This window comes from Lissotriton helveticus, chromosome 3_2, assembly GCF_964261635.1.
Source record: "Lissotriton helveticus chromosome 3_2, aLisHel1.1, whole genome shotgun sequence".
In the NCBI taxonomy this organism is placed as follows: Eukaryota; Metazoa; Chordata; class Amphibia; order Caudata; family Salamandridae; genus Lissotriton; species Lissotriton helveticus.
The window spans coordinates 345316229-345329785 of NC_136062.1; the positions used below are offsets into that span (position 1 = coordinate 345316229).

The 13557-nt window shown below is 39.3% G+C and overlaps 1 protein-coding gene across 1 annotated transcript in view; it reads right to left on the reverse strand.

Moving 5' to 3' along the window:
- SLC17A6 (solute carrier family 17 member 6) overlaps positions 1 to 13557 on the reverse strand; it is a 355936-nt gene that overhangs the window by 62133 nt on the left and 280246 nt on the right. Inside the window, exon 8 of the mRNA XM_078684218.1 lies at positions 11985 to 12134. Within this exon, the coding sequence (XP_078540344.1) occupies positions 11985 to 12134 (150 nt within the window). The remainder of the gene's footprint in view (positions 1 to 11984; positions 12135 to 13557) is intronic.

Here is a 13557-nt window from a genome sequence, read left to right on the forward strand (position 1 = left end):
AATAAAACAGCCAAGTACTTTATCGAGTCTTAAGCCAATAGGCAAGGTAAATAATAAAAACTTGACAAATAAGTCAATGAATTGTCAATGAAATGCTAGTACTCAGCATATCAAACATGAAAAAGGTCTATGACATAACTGTGTATGCAAAATAAGCTGCAACAGCCTCCAATAGGAAGTCACCGTCTTCATCCGAAAACAGTTCAGCCATCCAATTTAAAAGCGGAAAAGAACATACGTGCTCTCCCAGCACCGGATCCTCTATCACCATCAGAGGACAGCTCGGTGGGTTTTCAAGAAAGCTCTGTTCCAAGAAAGACTGTGCTGCCGCCAGTAAATTCCAGGGACCAAGTAGTCCATGCATCAATGCCACAGCCATAATCCTTTCGCCAGGACAAACCAACTCGTGAGTAATGATAGGAGTCATCAGCTGATTAAAGTCGACGTCAGGAGAAACCGGTCCGCAGAGACACAAATCAATGGCCCAATCGAAATCACAGGTCAGGCAGTGAAATACAGGCTGGACACAGGTGAAGTAGGAGAATCGAAAAGATAATCCATATGCCGTGCTTAATATCGCCAACGGCATTGTGCCATAATATTCTAGCATGCGATTGCGGAACAGTGTCAGCAGCTGCAGGGTGGGAGGTTGCATAGGAGGGACATCCATATTTAAAAATGTAAAAAAGCACAAGAGCGTCCGCTGGTAATGCAAGTAAAAATGCCAATCCACGAACCAGAGTGGAGAAAATAGAATGAAAGGAAGCAGGGATGAGTCCAAAGATTTTCTCAAATGAAGTCACGAGACCACTGGTAACAACTTTAAAAAAGTGCGCCAGGGACTTTGCGGAGGATGCGTTAAAGATAGTCGGAACCATCTTGCTGAATTTGAAAGGCAAATCTGAATTGAAAAGTGTGTGCACCTCTGTACGGGTGTTCGCTATGTGAAGCACGAAAGTTTCACGGGCCGAACTCAAGGCCACCTCTCTCTGAGACAAAAGAGCTCTTATTCTTGCCATGCCGTTGAAATCTGTCCCAAGGTTGGTATTTGTGGCCAGATTGAAAACTCCCTATGTTCATGTGTGGGAGGAAATAGAACATTTCTGCAGCAAATAACCCGTTCACTTACTGTTACGATAAAAGGAATACTTTTAATTAACTCAGAACAATCTTCATTATTGAGCATCAAATAACTACCATTTTCCAACAACTTGAACGTGGGGATGATAGCAGGAACTGGCGTGCCTTGCAACACGCAAGCCATATTTGGTCGGTGTTTGTTGCATGAACCGTGTAACTGTATGTGCCTACACATTAGTGAATGATCTGGCGTCTCAGTGCATTCCTCTCCATTCAGATAAACTTCTTGATCATCTTTGAAACATCTGTATGTGTATGGAAGCGACCAGACCTCATGAAGAAAAGCACTACCTAAAGGTTCATAACGACCTATTGGTATATATTTCATACAATTTGAAAACTTATATAAAGCAAAAGGCAGCGTTATTAAACCGTGGATAAGGCACGTTGCCAAAAAACCCGCAATCCTCTGCTGATGATGTCACTGAGCATGTCATGAATGATGTAATATGTGACATCATCAGCAGTGGATTACGGGTAATAGTATCTCTAGTTTACTCCCCTATAGCTGTCTTTCTTTTAACATAAGTGTCTGTTTCCTTCCCTTATACTTACTGTTTTTGGTTCGCTTCCGGTTCGCGTACCGGGGAGCGAACTGGGAAGCGAACTAAGAGAAATAGAGGTTGGCACAGTTCCAAATATTGTACCAATTTTTTAATAACGGGGAGGTAGTTCTGAAAAGAACTTTTTTTTTTTTTTTTCAGTACATTGTTTTACTTTTTTTGAATTTTTCTGAACAGTTTTATATTTTTTGGGGTTTTTCTTGGAGGGGGCAATGAAAACGATTCATTGTAAAGGGCTCAACAGGAGCAACAAAACAAAAAAAAGAAGTATTTATTATTTTGGGCGTTTCGTACAAACTTGCATATGATAGTCAATAGCTCTGTTGATCAGAGTGATGCTTTTTTCTCCGTAGGAAATGAATCCATCGCAAAATACGCAGATGTGTTTTACATCACCAAATCTCATTTGTATATTTGGCACCATCTCCCTGCCCTCTGGTCCCGTTACTTCCGGTACAACAGATCTTCTGGCCATAATAGGGAGATTATCTAGGTCGTTCCGAAACTGTGCAGCACTGTAGTTGTTAGGATGCCACCTAGTCATATGGCGATGCATTGTGTAGTTTCCGAAACTGTATTTTTTGTCGGTCCCTCTGGACAGTCTATCTTGACATATAAGGCAAGTTACGTATCTTGCATTTACTTTTTTCTGACCTTTGGGAATTTTAAAAAATTGCCAAATGAAGTTTTCTTTCCGGTGAGACGTCCTGGGCTGCTCAGGCAAAAACTGCCTCTCTTCGTGCTCGTCCTCCTGTTCCTCTTCTTCCTCTTCTTGTTGAATTATAACTTGAGCAGGTGGTCCACTCTTCCTTGGATGTGGTGGAGGTGGTGGGGAAGCACCAGCTGAAGCTACTAAAGAAGCCATTGCTCAGTGATCACAAAGGGTCTTTCTCTCACAATGATGAAAGTCAGAGTGAGGAAAGAAGGAGGGATTTTCATCATTTGGGAAAAACAAGAGTTCTCAACCAATCAAAAGTGTTCATTTTAGATTATATGACCTAGTCTTACATCATTAGGAAACCAAAAGTGAAATGAACCAATGAAAAGTGTTATTACCAAGTCACATGACTTGCTGTGTTTACGTTAAGCGCTTTGCAGGGCCTCCCGGTTTGCTTCCAGAAACCTGCGCTTTGCGACTCGCTTCGCGTACCAGTTCGCTAACGTTGTACGTCATATGACGTATCACGCGACAACGTGAAACGTCATGCGGACGGGAGGCGTCACGATGTTGTTTTCTAACGCGGCACTTGCGGTAAAGAAACGTTTACCGGCTCGCGGTCTATTTCGCGGCATCAAGGTCAGCTAACGGGAAGCTTCCCGATTCGCGAAGCGGGAACGAAGAAAAAAAAATATTTTAAAAAAAAATTATTCATAAACATATAAAATATATTTTTGGATTTAAAGAAGAATACATTTTACAGCTACAGATATTAGCTGTTAAAAAACCAATGAAATTCACAGAAAAAACCATAGGTTATAGACCATATATAGTTAGGAATTAGCATTTACAAAACCTTGAAAATTCACTGAAAAAACCATAGGTTATAGACCATATATAGTTAGGAATTAGCATTTAGAAAACCTTATTTTACTCACACAAAACCATTGAAATTCCATATATAGTTAGTTGCACTAACTATATATCGCGCACCCGCAATCCACTGCTGATGATGTCACATATTACATCATTCATGACATGGTCAGTGACATCACTGATGACATCACTGATGACATCTCAAATGACATCACTGATGACATCATCTAGTGTCTGTGTGTTTTTGTAAAGTTTAAATACGTTTTACATATTGAAGAATGAGTGGATGTATGGAAGACTGAGTGTGTGTGTGGCTGGCTGGGAGGTGTGTGACTCTGTGCATATCAATGTGTACTTGTATCAGTGATTGTATAAGAGAGTAAGTATGTGTTAGTATATGTGTGAAAAGTATGGTGTTCTGTGTTTAACTATAGATGAGGAAATCGAAGTGTGATTGATTCTTCACAGGACTGACTAGGTGTATGAGTGCATATGATAGTGTTCTAATAATAACTGACTGTATGTATGAGTAATTGTATGGGTGAATGAGTGAATGTGTGTGTAGACGTACGAATCAGTGAGTGCGTATGTAGTAACTGGTATTGGTGTGTCATGATGTCATCAGTGATGTCATTTGAGATGTCATCAGTGATGTCATTTCAGATGTCATTAGTGATGTCATCAGTGATGTCACTGAAGTATGGTGTTCTGTGTTTAACTGTATAGATGAAGAAATGGAAGTGTGATTGATTCTTTACAGGACTGACTTGGTGTGTGAGTAACTCCATGGATGAGTGGCAGTGTGTGACTGTCTGCATAGGTGTATGAGTGCATATGATAGTGTTGTAATAATGAGTGACTGTATGTATGAGTGATTGTATGGGTGAATGAGTGAATGTGTGTGTAGACGTAGGAATCAGTGAGTGCGTATGTAGTAACTGGTATTGGTGTGTCATGATGTCATCAGTGATGTCATTTGAGATGTCATCAGTGATGTCATCAGTGATGTCATTTGAGATGTCATCAGTGATGTCATCAGTGATGTCACTGACCATGTCATGAATGATGTAATATGTGACATCATCAGCAGTGGATTGCGGGTGCGCGATATATAGTTAGTGCAACTAACTATATATGGAATTTCAATGGTTTTGTGTGAGTAAAATAAGGTTTTCTAAATGCTAATTCCTAACTATATATGGTCTATAACCTATGGTTTTTTCAGTGAATTTTCAAGGTTTTGTAAATGCTAATTCCTAACTATATATGGTCTATAACCTATGGTTTTTTCTGTGAATATATATATATATATTATATATATATATATATATATATATATATATATATATATTATATATTATATATATATATATATATATATATATATATGTAAATGTTAGCATTAATTAAATATGATGTGTTAATGATGCTTGTTTATGCTTGAATTGCTTGTTTAATTCGCGTCTTGTTTGCATCGTAATAAACGTAAACATATATGATGGGGTAATTATAACATATAACGTTTTGGTAATTAAAATATATATATATATATATATATATATATATATATATATATATATGTATATGTAAATGTTAGCATTAATTAAATATGATGTGTTAATGATGCTTGTTTATGCTTGAATTGCTTGTTTAATTCACGTCTTGTTTATCTTTAATAAGTTAGGTGGGTATATTTCTTAATTTTCGTAATAACTTTGGTGTACATTTTGCCACATATTTCTTAATTTTCGTAATCACTTTGGTGTACGTATTCCGTAATAAGTTAGGTGGGTATATTTCTTAATTTTCGTAATAACTTTGGTGTACATTTTGCCACGTTGACCTTGCCCTCAGACCATCGCTGTGCTCGTAAATCTTTGCCACGTTGCCCTTGCCCTCAGACCATCTGGTCGTTTATGCTTTTCTGCTCGTTTATGCTTTCCTGGGTATATTTCTTATTTGGTGTACATTTCCCGTAATAACTTTGGTGTACATATTCCGTAATAACTTATGTGGGTATATTTCTTAATTTTCGTAATAACTTTGGTGTAAATTTTGCCACGTTGCCCTTGCCCTCAGACCATCTGGCCGTTTATGCTTTCGGCTCGTTTATGCTTTCCTGGGTATATTTCTTATTTGGTGTACATTTCCCGTAATAACTTTGGTGTACATATTTCGTAATAACTTAGGTGGGTATATTTCTTAATTTACCATCGTAATAACTAAGGTGTACATATTCCGTAATAACTTAGGTGGGTATATTTCTTAATTTTCCATCGCTGTGCTCGTAAATCTTTCCCACGTTGCCCTTTATGCTTTCCTGGGTATATTTCTTATTTATTTTCGTAATAACTGGTGTACATTTCATTTTTCGTAACAACTTCGGTGTTTTCCTATTATTAGCTTTCGTTTCTGCTTTTCGGGTCGTTTATGCTTTGCTGGGTATATTTCTTATTTGGTGTACGTTTTCCGTTTTGTGGGTCGTTTATGCTTTCCTGGGTATATTTCTTATACGTTTTCCGTTTTGTGGCGATGTCATGGCTTTGCCCTGTAATGCGATGTAATGCCTTGCGCTCTAAAAGTCATTGCGGCGTCTTAGCATGCGGCGCGGTAGCATGCGGTGTAATGCCATCTGCGATGTAATAGTCGCGATGCGATAGCAACGCGATGCAGTGCTACCGCTGTAATGGGTGTTTCCCATATTTGATGACATTTTATTTATTTAATTTCTATAGCGCACTATCACCTGACAGGCATCTTGGCATTAATGCATTTATGTATGGCAACACTTAAATGCAACACAAATGCTTGAGTCAGCACACCTCTCAAGTGCCCTTCGACCAGCATTTCATAATTTAGAATCTTCGGTGTGCCACCAGGGATATGGAACTGCTCTATGCAAGTGGAAAGGAGGCAGCTTAAATTGCTCAGCACTGTACACTGGGCACAGATTAACAAACTACCAGAGGCGAGTTTCTGCCTCAATATCTTTGTTAGTGAGGTGTAGCTTGACTGAGTTCCTATATGTTAACAGTAAGCAGTGAGTAAGCTATCCAAAAGTAGACTTACTTAATCTGAAGTTTGCAATTAGATGCACAGTGGCTTCCTCATAGGCCAGTTTACAAGATGCCCAGCACTGGCAGAGTGCACACCAACACCCATGAGAATGAGTACGAGTCAGCCCCACGGATTAGAGAATAAGGGCCAGATGCAAGAAGCCGTTTGCGATTCGCAAACGCCGGAATAAGCAGAATTCCGGCGTTTGCGAATCGCAAACGGTGTTTTGGTATGTATGAGCCAAATCGCAAAATAAGGTATCGCAAAAATTGCGATTCCTTATTTTGCTCAAGCATTTAACGAATCGCAATTTTGCGATTCCTTAAATGCTATGCATCAAGCATTTTATTTTTGCGAATCCTCATTAAGAAATCGCAAATTACCACCAACTTGAAGTTGGTGGTAATTTGTGAATTCTTTCACAAATGCACTTTTTTACATTTGTGAAGGTGGCATGTGGCGCACATACATGCCCTTAGGGCATGTATGTGCGCCATATGCACACACATGTAAATTTAAGGGGTGCATCAGGGTGTCCATATGACACCCTTGCACCCTTGAAATTATTCTCAATTTGCGATTCTCAAATTGCGAATCGCAAATTGAGAATAACTTCACATTCATTCCTATGGGCCTCCTGGCCCATAGAAATGACTGGGAAATTATTCCTTAATTGCGAATACGCAAATAAGGAATATTAAGAAATCACTAAAAAATGCGATTTTTTTAGATACATACCACTTTGCAATTCTCAAATAGCGATTCTCAAAAAAGCGCTATTTGAGAATCGCAAATAGATATTTTGATACATCTTTCCCTAAGTGAGCAGGAACATGCCTTACCAGACGAAATTCAGCATGGTGTTCCTAATTCTGTAGGTTTTAACACCCACATCTACTCCTACACTGAGCTGTTGGTATATGTGTGCACAGATTTCCGTGCAGAATAAGTGGAGGGAGGGGAATGAAGAGGGTGGGTTAGGGATGAACGACTTGGCCTTGCAGGGGGAGCATTCCCTTAGCAGAAGGTCCTATAGGGACTGCTGAACAAGTTTTCAAAACAATTTAATCGACCAGAAAATCCAGGCGTGGGAACACTTGGCCAGACCTGATCAGAAGGATGCGGTATTCTTCATGGGAATTGAGCTCTGCAAATTAATATCTGGACTTTCGTGGAGTTATATATTTTTTAATTGCTTTTAATATTCTATCCATATTCACGTCAAATACGGGGGTACCCTTAGCTACTATAAAATATTCTATCCATATTACTTATCTTTATGACATCAGAGCCACCTCATGTATGGTTAGAGCGGGTTACTGTAATATTGTTTGAACATAAATGTCCCTGATTATATCAAACTTTTAGTAAACGATAAACATTACCATCCCCTTTGACAGACCTATAACTTCCCAGATAGATCCCATTTTTGGTTGGGGGGGCAACATATGTCCACTCCTGCCACTCATGTAGTAAACAATGCTGCAATGTGTGTCTTGTTTTCCTTGTTGTAAATTGTAAATGTATTTATATAGTTCTCGCCAACTCTGGCGTTAATTGAAGCACTTTTTTCGGTGAGTAGTAAGATTAGTAGTTAGTAGGTTAGTACAATTTTGTTTCTTATGCATTAGTAATGTTAGGCGTGTGCTCTTGATTTCATCCGTGTTTAGTAGAGTTTGGAGTAGGGATACAATGATAATAATGGATTTGAAAAGGGGATGTTTGCAGTAGGGATAGAATGTTAGGAATAGAATTGAAACAGGGAAGTGGTAAGTGTTCTGTAGATAGTGGTCTTGTGTGCTTGTTAGTTGGGTGTCATGGCTAAGAAGGGGAGGGTGAAAGTTTAGAAAATATGTTTGACAGTTCATAGCAGTCAAGAAGGTTTGTGATGACACAGAGGGAGGAAGTTTCCTTAGTTTTTATTTAGCAAAATGTAAATAGGGTATACATACATAAATATAAACATGGTATTTGGTAAAATTATGGTTGCTTGATTACACCCCTCTATATAAATACCCATATGTACAGTGAAGAGGCAATATTTAAATGATTTGCTGTCCACATTTATGTTGTGGTAAATTTTTTATGGTTTTGAATAACTGTAATTAAGTTATATAAATAAATATACACATGCCACTGCTTTTACTTATTAGTAGCAGGCTTACAACTATATGTACATAAAAGCCACAATTGCTTTAATTGATTCATTTATTCTATTACTGTAATTTAGTAACAACTTGATCTTCCTGCGATACTATTCTACGCAACAACCTTAAGTCTGCAAAGATCCAGTTGCTGTAACAAAATTTTCTGCAAAGTACCCTACCACTCTTGGGAAGTCTAAACTTCACCAAAATCATTAGGAATAACAAAGTAATTTATTTTGCCACTTGATCCTAATCCAGTTCCTTCCATTTCGATACCTGAGTGCTAAATCTTTAGGAGGTCCAAACTTTTACATTCACACTCCCAGAGCTCCAGTCCCACAGACTCACCTCCTCAGTTCTTGAATTCCAGAAGAAACTGAAGACCTGACTCTTCACATAGCCCTGGTCCTGGCTCAGCCCACACAGCGCCTACTTCAATGCCAGGGCACCCTACCTCGTGAGTGCTGAGCTATGCACATTACCTCATTTCTGCCACATTTTTGTCTCACCACCACATTCAGAATCTCCCAAGTAAATCATCCACTCATCCCAGGGGTTTGGCACCATTCCAATATGGAACCCCAATCCGTGCCCCTGACCTATTCTTGATGCATTCTGATTGTAGCAAAACAGATCCTATTGCTTTAGAAAATACAAACAGTTCCTTCGAAACAAAACTATACAAATTACAGAGATATTATTGTTAATAATAACGTTACTCCCAATCTGGTTTTGTCTTTCTTTAAGAAATCATATAACGCCCTTTTACTACTAGCATTTTTATTATCTTCAATAGAGAATAATTTGTCTAAAAATAACCAGTGTTGGACTTTGCTAATGGAAGTGTCTCACACCAGACATTTATGATTCAACACCTCAGATGTTTAACAGAGGAGAATAATATTTCTTCAGTTCCTAATTGCAGTGTTTTCTTGAAACATTGGCAGTTTTAAGGACACTGTATACATAGCATCCATTGTGAAACAAAATATGTTCATGAGAAAATATTTCCACTCTGTTTGAAAGATACTGATTTGTAAGGTTTGTACTCCTCATTGTAGGTAAAGATAAATCATTCCTTCAATCGATGCACTAAGGTCAACAACGCACTCTGAGGCCACATTAAATTCTCAACATCTTATTCAAAAGTTAAAATGAGATCAGCTAACCTTTTTTGCATATTAAGAAAAACTACACGGTATTCTTTGTGCAGAATTCTTAGTGACAATTGGTCAATGTGACATAGAAACAAGCGTTTGTTGCTGAAATCAGCAGATTATTCAGAACATGATGTTTTCTGCAACAAATGTCACATAGACAAGTATATGGAAAACAGTATGGGAGGGCATTGTACACTTGAGCTTGCCTTGCTTTAGGCCTCTTGAATGTGAATTTGGAAGAAAGATAACTGCACCATACCACTTGGCAGCAACTTTTCAGATGTGGCTAGAGATATAGCAAAGACTGAGTGAGAAGGCAGATCGGACTCAATCTGTTTAGACTCAGTCAAGCATCAAGTTTCAGTAGAAACCAGAGTTAGGTTGCAAGAACGATTTAAAAAATACGATCAAGTGACACAGGAGAGAATAACTACATTTGGCTTAAACAGGAGTGCCTCGTTGGTATAAACGGGGGCACCTTGTACACGAATTTGACTTTTAGATCAACATACGCAGGAACAGCAATTATATAGAATGCACTTTTAAACTCCTAGAAAACTTGTTCCATTCCACCATCCCAACAGAGTTGCGCTTGCATAACAGTTAAAAGCAGCACACTGTCCAAATTTAGATTTGCTGTCAAATTGGTTAACTATGCGCTCATAGAATGATATGAACCTGTGCTCTTATTTTGGGAATTCATCTTGCATTTTTCGGGATATCTCCATACAAGGTGCCAGGCACTGCTGACAGGCGCTGGAGTGCAGTCTGGTCTTTCTCCCAGGAGAGTCAGACAACCTGAGAGAGACAGACGTGGCTCTCCACTGTCCTGTGATCATTCTGTCCTGTTTCTTACATCACCCATTATAGGGAGTCTGTATTTCTGTTCAAGTACCCCTCCACACACTACAGTGACACTAAAACTGAAGTCCTATATAGAGAGTAATTCCTCCATGTAATATTCTCTATGAGGGAAATAACTAACGCATGTCAATCTTACCACGGAATCAGTAGGGAGCTACATGCAGAAACGGAATCGACTTCAGGCCACATCCACATTCGACATGTCAACAGGTATTATTAGGACAGTCCCCCACTTATTTCCTAGCCCTATGTTCAGCAGACTTAGGCAGTGCTTTATTTGCAAAAAAAGAGTGCCCTTGCCTGCAGCTCTGCTCAGTAGCCCTCATGCCAGTGCAACTAAACGTCAGCACACCAAATGCCAATGCTGGTAGTTTGAAATCCACCTCATGTCTCTATTATCCACTGTCAGACATCTCTAGCCCCTACCTTTCACTCTTGCAGGTTCCTGCTTTTATCCTCCGTGATTGTTTCGCTGTCCCTTACCTTCCCCCATCCAGTTGGTCTGTGTGAGTTTCCCTCATGGCTCGGTAATGTTTGAGGAGCAACAATAAGTGCCGGCCTGCAGAAATAGGTGGCAGTGGCACCTAAAGGCAATCACCGGCTAAAATTAAGCACTGGACATATGCCGTTATTTGGACACTAGCGAGCCCTGCAGCCGCCTTCAATGCTGCAGACCAACAACCAAATTGTGGGGTGCTTTAGATGAAGAATCATTGTGGGAGCCTTGATGTCATTGCAGCGCTCTCATCCAATGTTTATGTTTTTAGAAGCAAGAGCTCTAAGTCGATGTTTATTTCTGAAAACACACAAAAAAGTCTTGACAAGCGGGACATTTTACCCAATCCATCAGAGATATTCAGCTTTTTTCTGCCTAGGACTGCTTACCTTGATGCCAAATACAAGGCAGACCTTCCGAGATGAATTAAACAGCAGCTCTTGGCAGATGGCCGGGCGGCTCAAGGTACGTGACAGTGATGCCGGCTGAGGCTCCTCCAATGGAAACAGGGTCGTTTCCTGGAAGATCTACCAATTTATGGCGAATCTCCTATCCATCAAACCCTAAAGTGTCCTTCTCAAACCTCTGCCAACACCGAAGAATGTTGAAAATTGAGACACTGTCTCGAATGTACATTCACGTGTTTACTTCTGCAGTGCTTAATCACAATCAAACTCATTGCTTCTCTGTTTCACGACTTGCTTGATGGAGCTGCTTTCAGGAGATGCAGGCTTGCCTCCCATTAGGATTTCCAAAGATTATTATTGTGGGCAGTGGGACTACATTATGCTCTGGATAAAGCTGTGCTTCAGTTGAGTATGTAATGATTCATAGCAGTTTGAGAAACTATACAATCTTACAAAATGGCACAAAAATATATAGTTAACACTTTAAATATAAGAAAATAAGAAGACTGCAGCTTAAATATGGCAACGTGGATTATGGCTTTATTATGGCAGTGCTACGCATTTTCTTAGGTTTAAATACAATGAGTTGCTGGTATTTAAAAGAAATCCTACCCACCTTGCTGATTTCAAATCCAAACACCTCTTCAAAATATGCAGGCTGGCTAATTAGCAGGAGGTAAAACGTCCAACTTCTGCAGAAATTTGCAACTATTATTGCATAGACTGGCATTGAAGTAAAAAATTTCCTCCATGGAGTCTTGTATTTCTGTAAGGCAAAACAAATTAAATCTGAACATTTTCACACCCTTTAAGACTCAAAACACATCTGCACACCTCTTATTATCAATGAATCAGCACCAACAGAACAGAATGGAAATTTACTTTCTCTCCAAGGTCTTCTAAAAAAACCCTGCTTATCTGCTAAGCACCAAACTGATGTCACGAGTGCTTCTGGCCATGTTCTCGGTGGGTACTAAATTATTATTTTTCTAGTTTTTTTATCAAGACTTTTTGGTTGCATATACACTCCTTACAAATCTATCAGAGGATGCAAATTCATATAATGCGAAAACTACTCAATCTATTACTGAATTTCTACATGACTCACGTGCACACATTATCTAACAATTGTTGTAGATGTAATTATATTAATTAATTCAATTGTCTTGGATTCAACACAATGGGCCAGTATCACGATTGTTTGACTTACTCTTATAGTACTCCTGAGTTCCAGGAGTAAGCCAGGAGTGTTCCTTCGTATTCTCACAAAATGCATGAGTAAGATAGGATTAAAGCAAGCACAACAAGGGTAAATTGCCTGTACTTATAAACTAACCTTCGTGAATTGGGCCTAATATTTCCTTACTAATTAGGAGGCCTTATTCTTGATCAGTTGGTCACTGCACGTACATTCAGAGGCACCAGGCCCTGGATCATATATTGAGAAGAGATTAGACACGATTACACAGTATACATTTCATGTTACATTGCAGTGGTATGAACCTATCACTTCATCACTTCTTTTTACTGACGACTCTATGATAAATTTAAATTCTGCTTTTAATGTAATGTTAATATTGATGTCAATGTAGGCAATGATACTGTCCCAATATGACCTCTTCTGCAAATATGAAATACTTGGTCAGTCAGACTGTGCACCCTAGGCCTAAGGCTACTGATCGACAGGTTACAGGTAGGGTTGGCAGGTAACCAGCAGGGCAAACGCAGGAACAGGAAAAATCCGTATTAGACCCACAGATAGGCATAAAAACCACAATGGTCCTGGGCAATTGGCCCCAATAAAATCCGCATGGCTGAAGGGGAGAGTGTTCTCAAAACACCATAAAGTTAGATGTCACATGAAGTAAGAAACATTCAGCCAATCAGGATACAGCTCACACAACCAAATCAGTGATCATGCGCTCCTCGTGCTGGACATCTGGACATGTTGCCCACTGGCTCCCATTGTGCCTACGCAAGGTCGAGATCCACCTGCATTTGTCATCTGGTGGGAGGAATTTATGGCTTCATGACTAGGATCACATTCCACTCCCAAAACAGAAACCACAAATTATTTTATGAATCTTTGGGAAATGCATAACAGACATCAAAAACTTTTGTAATGTGAGACAGGCCTCAGACCCCACCTCTGTAACAGTGCTCCTGGCCGTAGTGTTTGATTAAACCAT